The sequence below is a fragment of the Phasianus colchicus genome, chromosome 13, assembly GCF_987193195.1.
Source record: "Phasianus colchicus chromosome 13, bPhaCol1.hap1.1, whole genome shotgun sequence".
NCBI classification, from domain to species: Eukaryota; Metazoa; Chordata; class Aves; order Galliformes; family Phasianidae; genus Phasianus; species Phasianus colchicus.
Window position 1 is genome coordinate 20,254,620 of NC_143448.1, and position 20,912 is coordinate 20,275,531.

At 39.4% G+C, this 20,912-nt stretch overlaps 1 protein-coding gene across 4 annotated transcripts; it reads left to right on the plus strand.

Moving 5' to 3' along the window:
- The first annotated feature begins 27 nt into the window (after positions 1-27).
- Positions 28-19,958, plus strand: ADAT1 (adenosine deaminase tRNA specific 1). 4 transcript variants are annotated; one of them, XR_016470726.1, is made up of 11 exons: positions 170-483; positions 1,147-1,215; positions 4,210-4,264; positions 6,096-6,226; positions 7,347-7,965; positions 9,937-10,082; positions 12,412-12,511; positions 13,339-13,425; positions 15,270-15,376; positions 16,429-16,510; positions 17,234-17,356. XR_016470726.1 is itself a non-coding variant. In XM_031615434.2 (9 exons), the coding sequence occupies exons 1-9, from the start codon at positions 315-317 to the stop codon at positions 17,364-17,366; spliced, it is 1,509 nt and encodes a 502-aa protein (XP_031471294.1). In that variant the 5' UTR covers positions 28-314; the 3' UTR covers positions 17,367-19,958. The 4 variants fall into 4 exon arrangements, 2 of the variants coding, with proteins under 2 accessions (XP_031471294.1, XP_031471295.1); XR_016470727.1 differs by lacking the exon at positions 16,429-16,510 and having other exon boundaries at positions 17,234-17,318; XM_031615434.2 differs by lacking the exons at positions 15,270-15,376; positions 16,429-16,510 and having other exon boundaries at positions 28-483; positions 17,234-19,958.
- The last annotated feature ends 954 nt before the right edge of the window (positions 19,959-20,912 follow it).

The window sequence follows — 20,912 nt, forward strand, 5'->3', positions numbered from 1 at the left end:
GGCGCGTGAGTGGCCCCGGTCGCTGAGGAGGGGCGGAAGCTCGGCGCCGTGCCGGGAGCGGCGCTGCGGGACAGGAACGGCGGCGTTACAGCCGTAGCTGCTGCTCGTGGGCTGCCCGGGTTTCAGCGTGGCTTTGTTATTATTCCCAGCGGTTTGGGAGAAACAAGAAGAATAGGGAACTTCTGTCTCGCGTGGCAGTTTCAACAGTCTGGAAAGGGCGGTGCGAGCACGTTAGCGTCCGTCCCAGAAAGGCGTTGCGCGACAACGTAGCGAGATGTGACGGCAGTGCAGAAGCGGTACCTGCAGCGGGCGCCATGTGGTCAGCAGATGAAATTGCGGAGTTATGTTACGAGCATTATAGGACCAGACTCCCCAAGCAGGGAAAGCCAGATCCAAGCAGAGAATGGACTTTGCTGGCAGCTGTGGTCAAAGTGGAATCTGCTGCTAATGGAGAGGGTTCTACTGGTGTGGGGAGCCTGAAGGGTGAGAGCTGAGTCGTGCTTTGCAAGCTGAGGGGTAGCGGTGAATTTTCGTGATAATTCTTTTTTTAACCTTCAAGATACCCTTTTACTTATTTTTTAAAGCAACAGACACACCCTTTCCTGTCTCATTTCTCTCTATTGTGAAATTCTTCTGGTAAGAGCTTTTGCAGCTTCTGTCTGAAAAAAGAGAGTTGCAGTGAAATACTGTTCTTTCCACACTGCAGCTGAGAAGGTGAAAGCCTGCATCCAGCTATTCAGTAAGCGATGAACGACTGGACAGGTCCTTGATACCTGGAGTAAAGGTGTTGGTGCACTGTGCTTTTTCTGCTGTTGTTCACCATCACCTTCTTTTCTTTAATTGGCACTTTCAAGTTGTTGTAATGCAGATTGTAACTCATACTTCTGTGTATGAGGAGTCTTCTGCTGCTGCTCGCTGCTTATTGCCTAGTGTGTCATACCAATGCTTGTACCAGTACTTTGTGATCATATACTTCCCATGACACACTAGTGGTTATATCTACTACATTCAGTTCTATAGCTGGAACATCTCACCGCCTGCCTCCTGCATCCTGCCACCTACTCAGTGTTCTGTACCTTTTTACAAAATAACTGCATGAGAGCAGTGCTTCTGGTGATAGTTTGTGCAGTTTGTTTTCTTTTTCAGTAGCCAAGGAGGTTGTTGCTCTCGGAACTGGAACAAAATGTATTGGACTAAACAAAATGAGAAAAACTGGTAAGTATTGTGTAAAATCCAACAACAGACTACTTGTCTTAACTTCCTTCTTGGTGATGTCGTAGAATCAATGAAGAATGTTCAAGGCATTGAAGTTGGTCTTCTGGATTGAAGCCAGAAGTATGAGGCAATATAATGCAGTCTTTATCCGTAGCAAGCAGACAGCAGTTTGACAAAACAGCTGCCTTAAACATTTGCAGCATTTGCTGCCTTGAAGGTGAATAAATTTTGTGTGGAAAAGTGCAGTTTAGGCCCCATAGCTACTTACCCAAATATTTAATAGCTAAAAGCAGAACAAAACATAACTGAAGTTATTGTGCTTCTGTCACCTGGTGCAGTCTAGTTTTGTTGTTGTCCGGTACAAAAGATACTTGCGGTTAAGGAAGGCATGACACGAGAGGTACTAGCCAGCTCTTTCTTCTTTACCATATGCTATGCGGTATCTATATGAGACAGGTGACATCCAGTAGCTACAATTTCCAATCATTTATTGTTGGACTTGCTCTACATGTCCATTTTTTATTCAGAATGGGAAAGTACTGGTGCCAAAAATTGGCTAGGGAGGAAATGTTGGTGATTATATTTGTACCGAGTTTTCTATAGTTGTTAGTCTTAGGAAGAGCAGAGTAAGATGGCAGAACTGGTTTAATACATGTTATTGTCAGGCTGTTTTGTGATCTCTAAGATGTGCTTCATTTTGAAATGGATTAGTAGATTAAGAGAAGAAACTAAATTCTGTTTCTTAGTTTTTTATTGGTATTTTTTGTGCTTTAGCCATGTTAGAATGGTATTAGTACAAGTATTTTTCAGATTTATTAGGAAAATTGTGTTTAAATTGTTCTACTACATAACATCTACTGTTGACATCAGAGTTCTGGTACAGCCTTTTCTTCTAGACTTTAATGAAAATAAGTGTGCCAGAATAGCTCAGCTAAAATAAACAGTGGATTTCCCACTTTTCTATCTTTCTGAACTGTGGCCATCTCTAACAAGAGATTTGCATATTCTTCACTTGTAGATCAACTGATTCTTTCTGGGGAACTCTTAAGGACGTATATGAATGTGGGACTTTTCTACAGTATTTAATGCAGTTCACTTTCAGCACTCCTATAAATGCATCAGATCAACTCACAGAAATACCTCATGTTTGCTACAAAGGAGAATATTTTTCTTGAAAATGGATAAGTTATTTCCTAGCACTTGGCCTCCTAGCTTATTTACTGCCTCTATACATTTACTTACTACACTGAATTCTAGTATCTCTCTGTTATAAAAAGCACAGAAGTTTGTTTGTTTGTTTTTTGTATATTAAGAAAAACCCCACTATTGTGTGTGTTTATCATTGGGATTTACTGTTACTTCCCAGACTGGGTCTGGATTTTAAATTTTCACAGAACAATACGGACGTTTGTGTCACATCTAAAGCACAGTAAAATTACCATGTTTTCTTTATTAAAGCTTATTATGGTAACTTCATTAGCATAACTTTCTAATCGAATTAATTTAAAAATAAATGTATCATTAAGATATTTGCTAGGCGTAAAATCACTGGAGACAAGAGAAGAATATGTGTTGTCATTAAAGTTTTCATTAAAGCCTAGAATAAAAGTCAGTAATAATGTCAGATTAGTGACGCTTGATTTCTCTATGAAATCTTCCAGTCTTTAATATATCAGAAAAAAATAATTCATGCGAATTTTCATGAGAAGATGATGATAATCCTGTTTCCCTTGACAAATTGTGTATCTAAGATAGGAAGACAGGAAATCATTTACTTGTTTTCAAGAAAAACATGGAGATTGATGTAGTGGATGCTTTCCTGTATGATTTAGAGGCAGATCATTGTCTTTTATCAAGGATGTTAGAGACAGAAGAGCGATTGTTGAAGGATTGGTTTCTAATATGGTAAAATGTTCTGGACTAGATCCTTTCCCTAATCTGGATTAGAAAGAGGATAATAGCTTGTGGGATATGTTGTGCATGCTATAGGAATTTAAATTAATAAGAATCGGTGAGTAAAAATAATAACATAATATTTGTAAGGAATTAGTAGCATTCCCTACTGCCAAAAGCAGAAAATCTTAACCTGTTCTATCACCCACAGTGCTAAAATACTGCATGGATTTGCAGAGGTTAGCATTGCTCACCATTCTAGTAGAGGCTGGAATTAGATGATCTTTAAGGTCTCTTCCAACCCAAATCATTCTGCGATACGCAGCTGGAATATTACATCAGCAGGAAGTTGAAGAAGTTTCTTCAGTTGTAGGATCTGTGGGTAAAAAGGTGCATTTATTTGTATCGCCATCTTTTCTCAAATACAGAGTGCTGTTTTAATCATCTCTTATAGAGCTCTTGTTGAACTGGTAAGGAATTTAGAGGAGGACCGTGGAAAGATTGTGATCACAGAAAAACTTTTTGAAGCCTTCAGAAGTTCTGCATTGTTGTTTAATGAGGTCTTCTATCACATGATGTTTTATTCCTGAAATAACAGCTGATTTACAGCTCCTGTTCCTTCAGATACAGCAATAGGCAGATATTCCAGGATGTTTCAATGTACACTATGGAAATATGATATATATCAGAATTAGTTGCAAAGAAATTCAGTATAGATCAGAGGGCATATTGCAACAAGGAACTTGTACCAAAAGATTAACTGAAAAAGATTTCATAAAAGACTAAATGCTTGAAACTTACTGGATGTTAGGCGTATGCTGCGTGATTTACTATTAACAGCAAACATCAGTAAGGTTTTGAAGGAGACAGTTTATTTAACTCAAAGAATTTCAGATAACAGGATTTAAAATTTGATTTTTATGGCTCTCTGACTTGCTACAGACTGAAAGGGAATTTTTACCTCTTTTTGTAGTTGATTGGATGTTTAAAACAGATTGGAATAAACTAATACCAATGTTAAGCCCTTCAAATGCTAGCAAATCTGCTGAACCTTTCCCCTCTTCATTAATAATGTGTATTCTCATTTGGTTCTTGCATTAGGAGACATTCTGAATGACAGTCATGCAGAAATTGTGGCCAAAAGGAGCTTCCAGAGGTAAGACATGAACAACATGTGCTCTTATTCAGTGCCACTTGAGGTTGTTTGTTGTGACGTGAAAATACTTCCAACTTACGACTGAAGTAGCCAGAAATGACAGCTTCAGGGACGAGAATGCTTGTTTCTTCCTTGTTATTACAGAGATCCTTCACAAAGAAGTAGGATGTTATTTCATGTGATTTCAGTGTTGGCATTATGACAAAGTGTCAAAGGTAGCATTTCACTGTTTCCACATACATTCCTATGTTTGCTTAGAATCAAAGAATCATTTCTGTTGAAATGGACCTTTACAGGTCGTCTATTCCAACTCCCCTGCAATGAAAAGGGACATCTGCAGCTAGGTCAGGTTGCTCAGAGTCTGGTCCAGCCTGACCTTCAGTGTCTCAAGGAATGAGGCTTCCACCACCTCTCGGGTGGAACCTGGTCCAGTGCCTTACCACCCTTATTGTAAATAAAAACAAACAGAAATCCTTGTTCCAATCTAAACCTCCCCTCTTTCAGTTTGAAACCAGTTTCCTTGTCCTGTCGCAGCAGACCCTGCTAAGGAGTTGTCTCCTACCTTCTTAGAGGCCCCCTACACACTGAAAGATTGCTATCGGGTCTCGCCCAGAGCTTTCTCTTTCTTCTTCAGCCTGTCTTCAAACAGAAGGTTTTCCATCCCTTGGATCATTTTTGCGGTCCTCCTCTGCATGCACTAACAGGTCCGTGTCTCTCCTGTGCTGAGGACTTCACATCTGGATACACAACTCCAGGAGAGGTTTCATCAGTACAGAGTAGAGGGACAGGACCACCTCCCTTGACATGCTAGCCACAATTATTTTGATGCAGCCCAGGATACAGTTGACTTTCTGGGCTGCAAGGGCACCTTGCTGGCTCATGTTCAGATTCCACTTTGATTTATTGAACTTCATAAAGTTCACTTGGACCCATTCCTCCTGCCTGTCTAGGTCCCCCTGAATGGTGTCCCCATGTCAACCGCACAGCTTGGTGTTACTTGCAAACTTGCTGAGGGTACACTCAATTGTGTTGTCAGTGTCATTGAAGAAGATGTTAAAGAGCACTCCTCCCAGTACTGAGGGACACCACTTGTCACCAGCCTCCATGCGGACATTGAACCATTGACCACCACTCTCTGGGTGTGATCTCACAACCAGTTCCTTGTCAACTGAACAGTCTGCCAATAAATCCATATCTTTCCAATTTGGAGAGAAGAGCGTTATGGGTGGACTATGTCACATGCCTACTGAAGTCTAGATAGATGACATCAGTGACTCTTCCCTTATCTATTAATGCAGTTAATGCCATCATAAAAAGCAACAATGTTGGTGAGGCAGGAGCTGCTCCTGATGAAGTAATTCTGGTATCCCATGTCATCTCCTTTTCTTCCACATGCCTTTGCACACCTTCCAGGGGGATCTGCTCGATGATCTTTCCTGTGGGAAGCACGGGGTAAGCTGGTTCAAGGAACTAAGGTGGCAGAAGCAAATATTTAATTTTCTGTAGTTTTTTGCTGCTAAACTAGCTCTTATAGTCAGATGAGTGTTAAGGCTGGTAATAAGTAGAGCGTCAGGAGTGGACCCTATGTGTGCAATGTGAAGAGGTAGTTAACTGTTCTGAATGTAACCCTTTGGGCTCTCATTAAGGTTGTAGTAGTTTGCTTGCGTTTATGGAGTATGTTGGGATGCTCTCTGACTACAGAAGCATAACTGATTGGCTCCTCAAATACATAATCAGGAATGAGCAAGCATTACTGGACATACAAGTTTTGTCATTTTTACCATGCATCAAAAGTGAAGTAAATGGTTCTTGGAAACTTTCTGTTCAACAGGTATCTTCTCCATCAGATGCGGCTGGCGACTTCCTACCAACAATGCAGCATCTTTATTCCAGGAACTGAAACTGGGAAATGGAAATTGAAACCAAATATCGTATTTATTTTCTTCTGTAGTCATACCCCGTGTGAGTATTTAGGAGTGAACCAAGTCATGATTCCCGCGTGCAAGAAACAGATGATTTTACTTTTTTTTCAGTCTTTCCAGAGTAAGAGTAAGGTGGTAGGTAGCTCATGTCAACAGTCATCAGCATGTGCCCTGAGATGTACTTGATTGGCCTTCCTCAGATATGTTTGGCATTTTATTTCACTGGATGTGATCCATGAGAACTTATTAAACCCAATAAACTGCTCACTGTATGGTGGGATGTTTGGCTTCCAGTAATGAAAATGTTAGATATCCTGTCATATTTCTTGGTCACTTTACTTTAAATGTTGTTTTCCTGGATTCGGATTCCTATAGAAAAAAGAAAAGGGCATTTACTACAGTTCCTGTAAATAAATACTCCTGTCCCTCTATGCCTCTCCACCCATCTTATGGAATGGAATGCAACCTTTTCTATTGCAAAAGATGCTTTTCAAGTGTTTGGGGAAAAAAAAACAAAACTAATGAGTGAAAACCATGGAACCACAATGTGGAGATAAAGACCTGTTGGCAAAACATAGGAATGTCACTTCTCAGATTTTCAGATTCCCTGTGTGTTCTTTCTACTATTAGTCTGTTACCAAAGCAAAGTATTCTCTAAATGTCCCATCAGTATTTAACGTGAGTTAGTACAGACACGTGTGCATTTTCATAATTTTCATGGCAATGTTAGTATAGGCTGTAATTATTTTCTTCATTAATGCAAGATAAGAACAGAATCTACCCTCTTCAAATTTAATAGTAATTTCCTGACTTACTTTCCTCACGTGCTTTTGAGGTTTTTGGTTGGTTTTTTTTTTTCTTTAAACTCATCCTGGAATTTTGGTTTTGAGCTTGTTTTAGTGACATAGCTTATGATTTCCATTCTAAGTCCTAATTTGGTAGTGTTTTCTTTATTATTTTGGGAGTTGTATCATTTGGTTTTCCTGCAGATTTTTCACACTGATCATTGTACATAGCCATGCTTGAAAAATGTGTTACGGTAATTACAATTTTTCTGAGTACAAATTTGTGAAAGCTAGTAGTAGCCATAATATTACCTTGGTCTGCTAAACTCATAGGAGACACCTTTTTGGTTAACTTTGATGTTCGTTCCTCTCTAGGTGGTGATGCTTCTATTATTCCAATTAGGGGAACAGAGAACCATCTTTCTAAATCAGTGAATGGACGTGATGTAACTGGACAGTCAGTGCTGTGCAGTAGTAACTGTGATCATAGGGGCCCAGAAGATAAAAGGAAATCAGAGAAGATGGAAAGTAGTCATATAATCAAGAGAATGAAGAATGCTGATGGTGGTTTTTTTTCCACGATCACTGAGGATGTGGCTGTTCAGCAAGTATTTGTGAAACCAGAAGGCCGTGTGAATCCAGAGTGCTGTGAATGTTCTGAAGAGATGCAAGCAGCTAACAAGGAGACCAGCATTGGCAAACTGAAGGCGGTAGATGTTTATAGAACTGGAGCGAAATGTGTACCTGGAGAGCTGAGTGACACCCTAATACCTGGCATAGAGTATCACTGTGTAGGGTTATTACGGGTGAAGCCAGGTCGTGGGGATAGAACATGCTCTATGTCCTGCAGTGATAAACTGGCTCGCTGGAATGTGTTGGGGTGTCAAGGAGCCCTTCTCATGCATTTCCTGCAGTGTCCAGTGTATTTGTCCGCAGTTATAGTGGGGAAGTGCCCATATAGCCAAGAAGCTATGCAGAGAGCAATTATTGAGAGGTAAGCACTCTACATTGGAAGTTGGGTAGCTTGTATAGAAATTGAGTTATGGAAGACAGCTTGTGCAAATATCTAAACTGAGCACCAGAGTCACTTGCAGAACATGTGGACTTTGCAAATTCACATTTTTAAGAAAGTAGCCCTGTGTAGATGACTTCTGCTGATCAGAAATGCTGATCAGACTTGAAGATGTACAAAATAATTCATTAGATTCAGGATCTGCTTGATCATTTCTTTGAGGAGCATTGAGAGGCTGTTACCTGCCCGAGTTTTTCTAAAAGCAGAAAATAAAGCCTGAAAGGACACAGGTTTGAGATATTTTTAGCATAGTAAAGTTGAATTTTTCTCACTCTCTTCCAGAATTTATTTTCTCAAAGAGGGTCAAGCAGAGCTTGTAACTTATTCAGTTGCCTATACTCAGGATATTCTCAATAATCTTCCAAGTCCTCTTTTATAGAGATGAGTTGGTGAGCAAAAGCAGCTTTTGTCTCTTGTAGGTAACTGAATAGTAGAGTCCTTGATACATTCCTAAAGTTGCAAATGGCTGAATAATGAATTCCTTGAATTAAATTAAGCTCCCGAGTACTTCTGCCCTGAAGACAAGTCTGTATAGTAACTGTTGAGTCACATCCTGAGCAACTGATTGAGCACCTGGGGAAAAGACCCGGTCAGCCCTGGGAGCACAGGTGAAGGCAGTTCAGCTGTGGGACCAGACGGGGCAGAGCTTGGCTGCAGCTCTCTTAGACCTCATTGAAGGGCTGAGTGCCACTGGGGAAGGAGCTGTGGTTGGAGATCCCTCCTTGGTGAAGCTTTCCCCTGTGAACCTGGAATCTTCGGATAGAGTGAGCAATTTCTTCCCTTCCTTTATAGCACCTCTCTGTTGTGCCAGTCCTTTCATCATCACACCTCTGTTGTAATGCCTTTCCCATTATATTGATCTGTCCAATTGCTACACAGTCTGACTAAAAAGGCAATGAATGAGCACTTTGGTAGACTTTCTGCACACTTTCATATGTGGGTGTTTTAGGAAGGTACTGGTTTTATGTTGCTTTCTGGAGTTTTCATTGCTGAATTTAAAATAACGTACTGAGTAATATTTTTTGTTGGTTTCTGTTTTCACCATTTCATTACTTAGTCCTAGAAGTAGAAAATACTATGACTTTGTCACATGACTACTCACCATGTAGTTAATCTCATTTTTGTGAGCGTGCTGCTAATTTTTAAGAGCTCAGATGTTTGAAGGTTGCAGAAATAGTGCCTGACTAGCTGCTTTTGCTTTCAGGTGATTAACTCATGGTAGGCATGCTGAATGTCAAGAAAGTTTAATAAACACAGTCTGAAAACTGACTTTGCAAACTACATCTGATAATATGACCCTCAGCTTTAATTAATTTCTGCTTTATGTAAATACTGGAATAGTTAAACATACACAATTTTTTTCCTCCTCAAGTGATTCACAGAATCACAGAATTGTATGGGTTAGATGGAACCTCTAGAGATCATCAAGTCCAACCCCAAGTTCTAGTAATTAGTTCTTGAAGGTAACAAAGCTGAGGTTGTATAAGAACCTTCAGGTTTGTAAAAATGTTGTTAACGTAGTGTGGTTGACTGTGTAAATAATTTCTGATTATTATTTTTCATTTTGATTGCAGAATGATATTGCAGTTTTTATTTTGCCTGTCTTCTATGGATTTGTCCTAGCTTTCAACTGTATCTATATTAAAATTGGTTCGTTGTAGTTTATGTAAGGTGGACAAGGTATTACTAAACTATGTGGCTGGTTTTTAATAGCCTAAACAGATACTCTTTAGAAGGGGAAAATGTCCCCAGATCTTACCTCTGTTCTGCAACTTGCATTCAGTTCTGTTTTAAAATGTAACACATTTCAGATTGTGAAACTAAATTGCGCAGAATCTGCTTGTCCTGGAGTACAGTTCTTTAAATCGCTTGTGTTTCTCCATGTTTATTTAGGTGTCGGCACATCTCATTGTTACCAGATGGTTTTCTCACTCAGGAGGTTCAATTGCTGCAGTCAGATCTTCAGTTTGAACATAGCCGTCAGGCCATCCAAGCAGGTCAGATTAGCAGCAAAAGAAAACTTGTTCCGTGTAGCGCAGGTGAGTTAACGTGGACTGGTTGTGTGATGATATGCAAAGGTCCAAATATAAATTAGGTGGATTTAGTGATGTTCTCTAAAATGTGAATATAGAAAATCATTCACTGCCAGTGCTAGAGACGAAGTGTGATTTATAGCAGTAAACTAATTTGAAGACAGCACTGGAAAGTGCTTATAGGAAAGTAGAGGCAGGGCGTGAACTAAGAATTTATAAGGATATGTAATCTAAACAAAGGCAAAAAATAACTAGCCAATTTAAAAATTTTGAGGGTGAAAAGAAAAATATCAAAAGGCTTCTTGTTTTAATTAGTTTTACCCTCTCCTCCTTGATCAGTAGAAAATTTGAGATATTGAATTGTGCTTTTCATCTCTCCAGAAATTTTTGAATGTAGGAGGAATGCAAGAGAACATAGCATAAAGGTTTTATAAGTTTGTAAGTTTATTTATTCATAAGTTGTTTGAGATGTTGCCTCTTTCAGTGTCATCATGATGAATTAATCTGCAAATCATGTTGTAATTTAGCAATGTGGTCTCCTTTTTGGTGGGGGAAGGAAGGGGGGAGGGAACTGATTGTGTGTGTGTGTGTGGTTAAGCAGTTTTTCAAAACTTCAACTGCTATTGTACTAGAACATATCCTATGCATTAGAACAGACCTGATGATAAAACAGCATAGAAATAAAGAGCTCCTTTGTGGAATTCACAGATGCCTCAATTTGTAATTACCTGTAGGTGCCAGTAAGGGAAAGATTATTTTTATACTGGGACTTGGGAAACAAAATCCATTATTGGAAAGTGGTGTGAATTCACTAAGCAAAAGTAGTCTGTGGCAACCTGTGTCTAAATGTACTAAATTTTTAAAAAAGTTGCATTTTTGTATGGTTACTTAGGTCACTATGTAAGAAGTTGGTGAATATTAAACTGTTTTGCATACGAAATACGCTAGATTGAGGTCTTTCATGTAGCAATGAAAATTGAAATTAAATCTAAATTCATAGTTCTCAAGCTGGATATTGAAATGTTCTTCTTAGAAATACTAGCTGCAATGTGCCTATCCAGCACATGTTCAACTTAATATTTTGAAGTCTGCAATATCTAGAAAGAAATGGGAAAAAAATAGAGAATTTTGAATTTCAAGTCAGTTTTAATCTACTTTCTGGAGTCTGATATCCTCTAAACAAGTTATTTTTCAGGTATTCTATACAGGGATTGTTCAGTGTTTATGTATTTTATGTTATTTGACATTCTGTAGGGGATTTCATGTTTGTGGAGTACTGCAGCACTAAATCACCCAAATCACAGCGTAAGTACATCAAGCAGAGCATAGCAATTGCAGCTTATAGCTGAATCACAATACATTACTGGTCTGTGTAATATGCTTTATAATATGTAGTTTTTGAGTATCTTGAATGGCAGGATGGTATCATAAGAAAAGCTGTGAAAATTCTCTTTAGTCTTCATGTACATGCAGCTCTTTCACCCATTAGGAAAACAGAGGAATGAGAGAATTTAGGCAGCAGAAATTATCTCAAGGTAGTACATGTTAAAGATACTACTGTTTGGTTAGAGAGGGGCAGGCTGGACATGCCAGTTTTGTTTCTGCAAACGTGCTGCTTCTCATGCTTTGGTAGTTATTTATAAGGCTGTGAGGTGGGACATGCCAAGCTTCAGCATGCACAACACTACAATCTAAGATGGTAATTAGGTGTCAGGATAGGGGAAGAGCAAAATGTCATTGGCACTTGTTATTTCTTCCAACAAAGTATTTTTGTTTGCTGTATTTACTATATACTGTATTACTAGTATTTTTATAGTTACTATAAGCTAATGACTTTTTTCGGATGATGACTACATGCGTTTGATATGTGTCAATTATGAAACATAAAAAGCAATTTGAGGATACACAATAAAATAATAAGGAAAACAAAGGATGACTGGTAAAGGTATAAGGGTAGGATGGTATTTTGCAGACTGATGTGCAGCTGCCATCTAACTTGGAAGTTTCTTCATACTTTGTCTAGACTGGATGTATCAAAGAGAACAGAATCCTTCTAAAAAGGGGGAAATTATGAAGCTGTAGGCTAAATGTTTAAAGAGGTACGGATTCTTAAAGAAGCTGGTTAAGATGAAGAGTAAGAGTGTGTGTGTATTTTTTTTTATTACTGTTTTTCTAATAGGAGTTTACCTGTGTACCCAAGAGAAACACAATCCTCTTTCTAGTTTGTCTTAACTACTTTGGGAAAGTAGCGTGGTGTCATGTGAACTCAGAAAATTGAGGGAATGGTTAAGTTTCATTCTAAAAGTGTCTCCCTTGTTCTTAATCTTGTTCCCAGCTATCAGTTGGAGTGCAGTTCCAGAGCGACCTCTGGATGTTACCTCAGATGGCTTTCGGCAAGGAACTACAAAGAAGGGGATTGGAAGCCCTCAAAGCAGGTCTGAGAATACTGTGATATCTGGATGCACGTATCTTACCTTTTAACCTCTCCTTTAGTGGTGTGTGGTGCATTATTAGAGCAGAAACTTAAGAACTGGGAATAAGTAAATATTGTGTAAGGGAAAGGAACTCGATGAGGGCTGAGAAGCTTCCTATTTCTTGCTTGTTGCTGTTAATAAAGAAAAACATTGGAACTATGATAATTTTTTATTAAAAGACAGCTTATTTATTGGCAAAGCTAGCAGAGTTTTTACTTTGTAACTTTTGGTTTGGAGACTGAAGGAAGTGAGCATGTTGCAGGACTTTGTTGTTGTTGTTGCAGATTTTCCTTTCTGTAAGAGCTTTTGTAGTAAAAGGTCCAAATAAGGAATTTGTAGACTTGCTGGAGGGGGGTTGCTTAATAATAAACAAGTTTTGTATTTCTATTCTCATTTTTTCTTCAAGGAATCTCAGAGTGATTGGTGGAAAGTATTTGTTGGTTTGTTTTCCTCCATGCAAAATACTAGATAATTACTAGATAATGCTAAATGTGGGGCTGTTAAAATGTTCTCTGCAAACTATCAGAGCTACCTGGGACAGTTGGGTAATTCAGCTTTTGTTTGTGTAACATCTAAATCAAGAGTTTAAAAAAAAAAAAAAAAAAAAAATAGTGGGCAGCTCAGGTGGGGTGGGAAGAGTTAATGGGGGGGAGATTCAGCTGTGATGTCTGCAGCTCATTTTAGCACTGGGCAGAGGCATTTTTTGCCCTGACAGGGCTACATTTAAGGAACCAATAAGTGAAAGTGCATTTCTTATTATCCTGTTGTTGCTTTTTTTTCCCCATCAGATCAAAGATCTGTAAAGTGGAACTGTTCCATGAATTCCAAAAGCTGGTGACAAGCATTTCAAAGGAGAACTTACCAGACACTCTCCGGTAAATACATTCTCATAATATCTGTAAGAGTGATAAGTTATTTTCATGAGGTTCAGGAACCCTGCTGATACTGAACTCTGCCAATCAGTGTCACCTGAGATAAATCTACTGTTAAAATTTGAGACTTGAATAATATGTCATGTCCCTGATGGGTTAGGAAGTCTTTTTGTTTTTGTTTTTTTTTTAAATTACCTTGTTGAATAAACAGCTTATGTATTAATGAGAGAAAAGAAGTTGCAGGTTGTTTTGGTGTGAAGGTTTACTATTTTTGAACGGATGCATTCTTTTTCTGATCACAGAGCCTTGTCATTCTCTAGATGTGCTGTTTTATGGACCCCTCTGTAAGCCTTTTCAATCTGTTATCTTGACAACTTTTTTTCCCTTGAGTTGAAGCAATCTTGTCCAATGTCAATGAGCAACTGGGAGAGGGGGAGCAAAGAGGGAGGTGAGAGGAAGGAAGTAGGATTTTCTGAAAAGGTGAGCTGCCACCACGTACCTTCAGCGTGGGATTCAAAGCCTCTATCAAATGGTTCTGTCATTATTGATATCTCACTGGTGTTTAAGCAATTATATAAGATGCCATCTCTTTCTCCTTCATAATAAGAGTTTGAATAAAATTTTTTTAGTCAAATGCATGCTAAAATTTTTGTTCATCAAAGCATGTGATGGAGCAAGAGCTAGTGAGGTGAGATAAAGCTGGAGCAAATAAAAGAACCCATGCAAAATAAACAAAAATAGAAGGTATGTGTGGTTGGGAGCAGGGGAGATAGGCCATCTCTTCATTTCATTGGCGCTAAGACCTTAGGCAAGATGAACTCAGCCATAATAAGTACACCCTTAATCTTTAATTATTAGGTTTTACTTGGTTTTAAGTTTTATGAATTAAAGATTGCAGTTATCTTCTGTGTCTTTATTTAAAAGCTTTGATGTCAACATGATCCATGTTGTTGAAATGGTTTTAATTGATGCTGTATGGAGAGGCACACTTTCTTCTTAATTCAGTTTAAAATTATCACTCTCTTTTGCAAAGGAGTTGCTTGTGGCTTAAATCACTGTTTTGTGCAGAACATAGCATGAACTGATTGATTGTTGAGTAGTTGACTCCTTGTGCTGATCACGTGCTCCTTACATAAAGTCACTTCACCTCAGGCCTCTTCTTGAGTTCAGTGGCTTTGTAATTTCCTTTGACATTTTTGTCCTTTATTATTTTTCTGTCTTCTGACAAAGTCCAGATGACTTGCAGATGTGGCATCATTTTTAGGCTGCACAAACTCAGTTTGTACAGTAGAGGTGCTAGCTCACCAGCCAGGCTGTCCAGTTGCTTTTTTTTCGGGACTTCCTTTAACTCTTCTCTAATTCACTGTTGTTCACTGCTAGACCTAAGATACTGGGGCAGTTAAAGCTTTGCAGTGAACTAGTGTAGTGATTATGATGATCTTTTGTTGGTTTTTTTTTTCCAGTATGTAAATCTGCTTCTCCTGATTTTTTGTCCCTCTCTCTTTGATTCTTCACATCTCTTCTGAGGATCAGCATGGGCAGTGTTAAATTGGAACAAGCTGAGAGCCTGCTCAAGGCAGAATGTTTGAAATTTCTGGTACATAAATCCATCTCTCTTTTTTTAACTACTGCAGCCAGACTGCTGCCTCATTCAGTTCTCTTATTGGTTACATCTCATCTGCTGCATCACTTTCATGTTATCATTCCTTTGATAATGAGTATGGAAAAATGTGGTCAGAATGTGTCATGAGGAGCAACTCAGTTTTCCTCTTACTTTCTACTGTAATATTTTCATGAAGGAGGTCAGTTGGAATAATTAAGTTAGATAAATCCCTTATGTGTTTTAGTTAAATTGGATCAGACTGCTGGATGTGCACTGAAGAACCATTTAGTTGCCAGCAGATTCAGGAAAGAAAAAAAAAAAATACAACAAAGCAGCATTCAGGGAAATGAGGTAGGCATCAATCTTTCTCTTGGTTTAGCAACTGATGGAAAATGTCTGTGTACATGCATATGTACATATATGTATATGTCTGTATGCATCAGCATCTACAGTAAATCCAAGGAAAAGAGATGCTTCACCTTTAACAAGATTAAGTTAGCTCAAAAATCTGTGTATTGTAATTCTTTTTTGATCTTTGACAATCCTAGGATGTACAAGTAACTGTTTTGAAGATGTAAACAACATCTGATGCTAGCTGTTCTAGAGTACAGGACAAATACAAGTCATTGGCTGAATGTACAGTGCAGGACAGCATCAAAATCTTAAACATCTTAGAAGTACTTTAAGTATAGGAAGTGTGGTAGTATAATAATTTCTTCCCAAAGAATGCATCAGTCATATCCTTGAGTATAAGCATACACTGAACTCTTGATCAGAGCTGGTTAATGTCCACAGTCCTTGGAGCTGTGTTGTTTCCTGAACTCTGCTTATGCAGATAATTGTTGGTCTTTTACCTCTTCAGTGATGCTCTGAAAGCACAGTTTGTGCAGGCAGGTTTGTCAGAGTGCATAGAAGAGAAGTTGTGGATGCCCCATCCCTGGAAGTGTTCAAGGCCAGGCTGGATGGAGCCCTGGGCAGCCTGGTCTAGTGGAAGGGGACTGTAACTTAGATGGTCCCTTCCAACCCAAATCATTCTGTGATTCTGTACGTCTCCTATGTTCAGCAGTGACACATAGCCATGTTCACAGCCTTCCATTTTCCAGCCCTAAGGTCTTTAGGATAGATAATATATCATGGTTTGCTGTGCATGTTGCACTGTTATAGCAGAAGGCTGAAAGGCTGAATTCTAGTTTCTGGCCAGTCTGCTGGTATTTTGGGTGGTGGTGGTGACTGTGGTGCCTTTAAGCATGAAAACTTTTTCTGGAGCCTAGTGCAGTGGTCCACAGACCTCTTGCATTAGACTTCCTTATAGCAGTTTGGCTCTTCTTTCTTGAGGAAGGTTGTGTTGCCCAGGATATCCCCTTCATATTGGGTTGAATTTATAAATGCTTTCTCTCATGCAGCTGATGCCATTCAGCAAAGGGAGAAGAGGCTGGGAAAGAAGTGCAAGGAAGTGAAAGAAGTCGTGATGAAACTGTTTTAGAGGTGTTTTCATTCTCTTTTCTCACTAGTGATCAGATACCATGAACTTGTAATTCTGTCTTCTGAAAATTGATGCATTCAGCAGAGTAACTAGTGGTTCTGCTGAGATTGCAGGGAGTGGATGCTACATGAGGAAGGGGAGCAGAGCAACAAAACTGAGTCTCTTACGCTTTAAGGAGATGATTTAGAGTGTGTGTGTGTGTGTGTGTGTGTGTGTGTATATATATATATATATATATATTTAACTTGCTCTTTTCCATTACTTTGTGTTGGAAGACACTTCTTCCCTATCCCCTTCCCCGCCAACCAGCAATCACAGCCATTCTAGCAAAATAAATCTACCTCTGTCCAATTTAAAGCACCCATCTCTATCCACCTTTTCTACTTTGCATCAGCATTTTTTTATTACTATGAAAGTTCTCTATAATGTATTGTCACAAAGGCACTACTTCTGTTACTTCTGTTGCTGAAGAGTGTGTATGAAGCATGGCAGACAAGTTGGTTTTTTCTTGTGTAAGAATCCTGATAGTGTCTGAAAACACTGGTTTTCTAAAGGCCTGGGCCTCTCCAGGTCTCCCTAGAAGAACAAGAGAATTTCATTTAGTGGCATGGAAAAGCTCATAGGACATTATCATGTTCTTACATGCTTGGTTGCTTTTTTCATCTTGTGACAATACATCTAAAAGAGTAGTATAAGAATTGTTATTGCTGTGTGTTTTCTGTTAGGATGAAGACTCTGGAAACCTACTTGGACTACAAGGAAGCTGCGTTAAATTATCAAGAAGCCTGGAAGATACTGCGTAGTCAGGCACTGCTGGGCTGGATCAAGAATGCCCAGGAATATCTGCTGTTCATGTGAGAATAAAAGCAACTGTGTAAATCCAGCAATAAGCTGTGGAACACAGCAGACACCTCTGCTGATTGAGGGATGCAAAAAATGTCCTCTAGTTTCTATGCCATAAGAAGATGGGACTGAAAAGGAAAGCAATTTAGAGAACTCATTATTTTGATTGATCTGAGGTATCCTTCTTATTTAAATATAAGAAAGGACTGTTGCATACTCAATTCTGAGCTGCGTGAAACAATTCAAAACAAAGGAAGCAGTGATGTGCTATTCTCTGTTTCTCGATATTATAATCTATCAGAGCCAACTGTAATGAAAGTAACATTAACTAAAATTGAAGCAATGCTATGGAAGAGGCTGCTGCTGTGAAACTTTAGTGCTTGTTTTCCTTCTACTCTTCATAACACTGAGGTTGTCCCAGCATCACAAGAACAACCTAATGTATAGTAAGTCATATTTTTATAACTCTTGGCTTTCCTTGTGTGGAAGAATTTTCTGTCTCCCTCCAGGCCCATTGCTCCTAACTGGAAGTAGTCGTTTTCAAGGGTCTTCCTCTGGAAGTCCTTTGTATCAGCTACTGTTTGACAAGGACCCAGAGAGAAGCAAAAGAGTGCTGGGGATAAAACTGTCAAATAATACTGCTTATGGTATTCTGTGCATGTCTCATGATTTCAGTACTATATCACGTACCCTTCATCTGTTGTGCTTCTGTGGACAGGAAAGACACTTCCTAATCCTGTGCAATTCCAGGCAAACACTTATATACACTTTGGTGTTTCAAGTATGTGTTGGTCTTGCTTTTTGTTTTTCCTCCTCCAGTGATACTTACTTCATTAAAAGCAGAAATGCCATAGTGATTTATATCAGCATTTCCTGTTAAATGTTTGTTAAAAGCCCCACCAAGGTGGGGACAGCAAGAAGTCTTGGCAATCTTTTCCTTTATGCTTTATTAACAACTAACATCTGAATGGTAGAACAATCCACATTGCTTGCCTGGGGGAGGAAGAATGGGTAATTCTCAAACTTTGTCCAAATTACTGCCTTCTGTGAGCAAGTTCAAGACTGCATAACTGCTGCTGAGCATACTTTCCATGCCTTTTCTCTTGTAATGTATTCCTAAAATATTTGGACAGTGCAGTGGCGGGGTGAAAGTAGTAGTTAATTTACAACTTAAAAATTGTTTAGTTATTTGAGTTTTTTGATCTTTAGTGTTTTAACTGTTTTGGATTTGAAAAATGGGCACAGCAGTTCTCAAAACAGCTTTTATTGTCAACCTGCAAAGCTGTGTATGGGATTGAAAAGTGGATAGCAGAGATCACGTTGCAGCATGACAACTGATTACAGCAGATCATTTTGCTTCACACTTCGGTTGACTTTTCAAATAAGAATACTTACCTTTTTGTTGAAGGACTAACAACTTGAATTATGTGCACACAAGCCTGTCCTCTCAAGTCCAGCACTGACATCCAGAAAGACCGGTTGAGCTGGTGAAAGGAGAGCTGCTCTGTGTTTGTAGAGGGCAGGAGATTATGCAGAATATTGATTTGTATTGATCATTAGAGGCTGGAAGGTGGCCAGGTGCCACTGCAGATGGGCCCTGGATGAACTGCTGAGAAGCGGTAGCAGTTCCTGTAACTGAGCAAATAGCAATCCCGTGGCAGAGTCCTGTGGTGTAACTGAAGAGGTAATCAGTAAATTCCTAGGCTCCTGAAATTTGCATCTATCCTTCCCTGAAGTCTTGCAGAAACTATTCCTTAACATCCCTTGTTTCCCTTAGTTAATCATCAGCAAGGTCCCTACTGAACCTGCTGACTGGACTGGAATGTTTCCAGTTCTTATTCCAGATGCAATATTGAAATGTGTTATGTAAACACATTATATCAGTTAGTTGTTCTGTATTCCTGGCATCAGACCAGTTTTCAGATGAGCAATTATGTGATGGAAATGCTTTTAATTCTCCTAAAATTTGAGCCTGGCAATTAGAAAGAATTGTTCCAAGTAAAGTTTTCATATGCATTTGTAAAGCACTTATCCACTGTAGACTCCTGATTTCTAATACTTGTGAAATTTAAAAGCAGCTTTAGAGGTGCTGAATGCTAATATAAATCTTGTTTTCTGAGTGAAGTTAAGGACATGTTTAATCTTACAGTGAGTCAGTGAATACTCAGGAAGGGAAAGAACTAAGACAAGGCAGCATTTAAAAGACTTGGGCTAAGTCTGCAGGATCACAGAATGATCAGGGTTGGAAGGGACCTCGAGGATCATGAATCTCCAACCCCCCTGCCACATGCAGGGCCACCAACTTCCTCGTTTAATGCTAGGCCAGGCTGCCCAGGGCCCCATCCAGTCTGGCCTTGAACACCTCCAGGGACGGGGCATCCAGAGCTTCTCTGGGCAGCTGTTCCGGAACCTCACCACTCTCTCTGTAAAGAACTTCCCCCTGACATCCAATCTAAATCTTCTCTCCCTCATCTTAAAGCCATTTCCCCTCGTCCTGCAATTATCTACCCTTTCAAAGAGTTGACTCCCCTCCTGCTTGTAGGCTTCCTTTGGGTATTAAAATGCTGCAATGATGTCACCTGCAGCCTTCTTTTCTCCAAGCTGAACAAGCCCAGCTTCCTCAGCCTGTCTTTGTAGGGAAGGTGCTCCAGTCTCCTGATCATCTTTGTGTCTCTCCTCTGGACCCTCACCAACAGCCTTCTTGTACTGGGGATCTTATACTCTACTTGATAGCATTTCTGGGATTGAAAATAGGTGTTGAAATGCTGCAGTTGATTAATTAGAAAATGTCAGGAAACGCTGCAGGTAGAACTGAGAAACAGCTCTAAAAATTGGAAGACAAAACTGCATAGAGATATCACAAACTCTGCTTTTGGAAGAGGTAGCATACTACCAGCATTGCTTGTAGCTCTCTGAAAGAATTGCTCTTGGAACATAGCAGTTGACATGTTCCAAGCTTTTATCACTCTTCACGCTCCAATAGCTGATGCGCTGAAAAACAGAAGTAGTTAAGGTGTTCTGAGGACAGTATAATGCAGAAACTGCTGGAAAGGAGCAGTTGGAGGGAGAAGAATGCTCACAGCTCATGGTTAATGAGGAAAAACAGACAACTGATAATTGGCAATAGCAGAACTTGTGAGGGCAGAGTCCCATGGCATGTGTGAAATGTTCTACATAATGTATTACCTAGTTAGATGCATGGCTTTTCCAAACCAGTATAGGGACTGATCGTCCCTATTTGCCAAAAGCCAGAAACTGTAATTCTTAAATTGTGTGGGATGCCTACAACCGATTTGCTTTTGGAGAAATTGTATGGCTGGGTGGGCAGCTCACTCATTTTTAAGTAAGGAAGTCAGGAGCAGAACAAAAACAACTGTTTGGCCAGGTCTAACGTAGACTATTATCCATTTGAGATTGCAGTTCCACAAGACTATATGGTAGCATCCCTCTGCCTTGAAAAAGCAAAGTTATTATCTTCAAATTGTACTTTTGTTGCTCACCTCACACTGGCTTGAATGCTTACTGTTTTGAATACATTCAAAGTAAATGGAAAAATGATTG

Excerpts from the sequence above, each read along its gene's own strand:
- ADAT1 (XM_031615434.2), top strand. The coding sequence starts at position 315 with ATGTGGTCAGCAGATGAAATTGCGGAGTTATGTTACGAGCATTATAGG. Across the intron at positions 484-1,146 it reads TGGTGTGGGGAGCCTGAAGG|TAGCCAAGGAGGTTGTTGCT; the intron begins GTGAGAGCTGAG and ends TTTCTTTTTCAG. Across the intron at positions 6,227-7,346 it reads CTTCTGTAGTCATACCCCGT|GTGGTGATGCTTCTATTATT; the intron begins GTGAGTATTTAG and ends GTTCCTCTCTAG.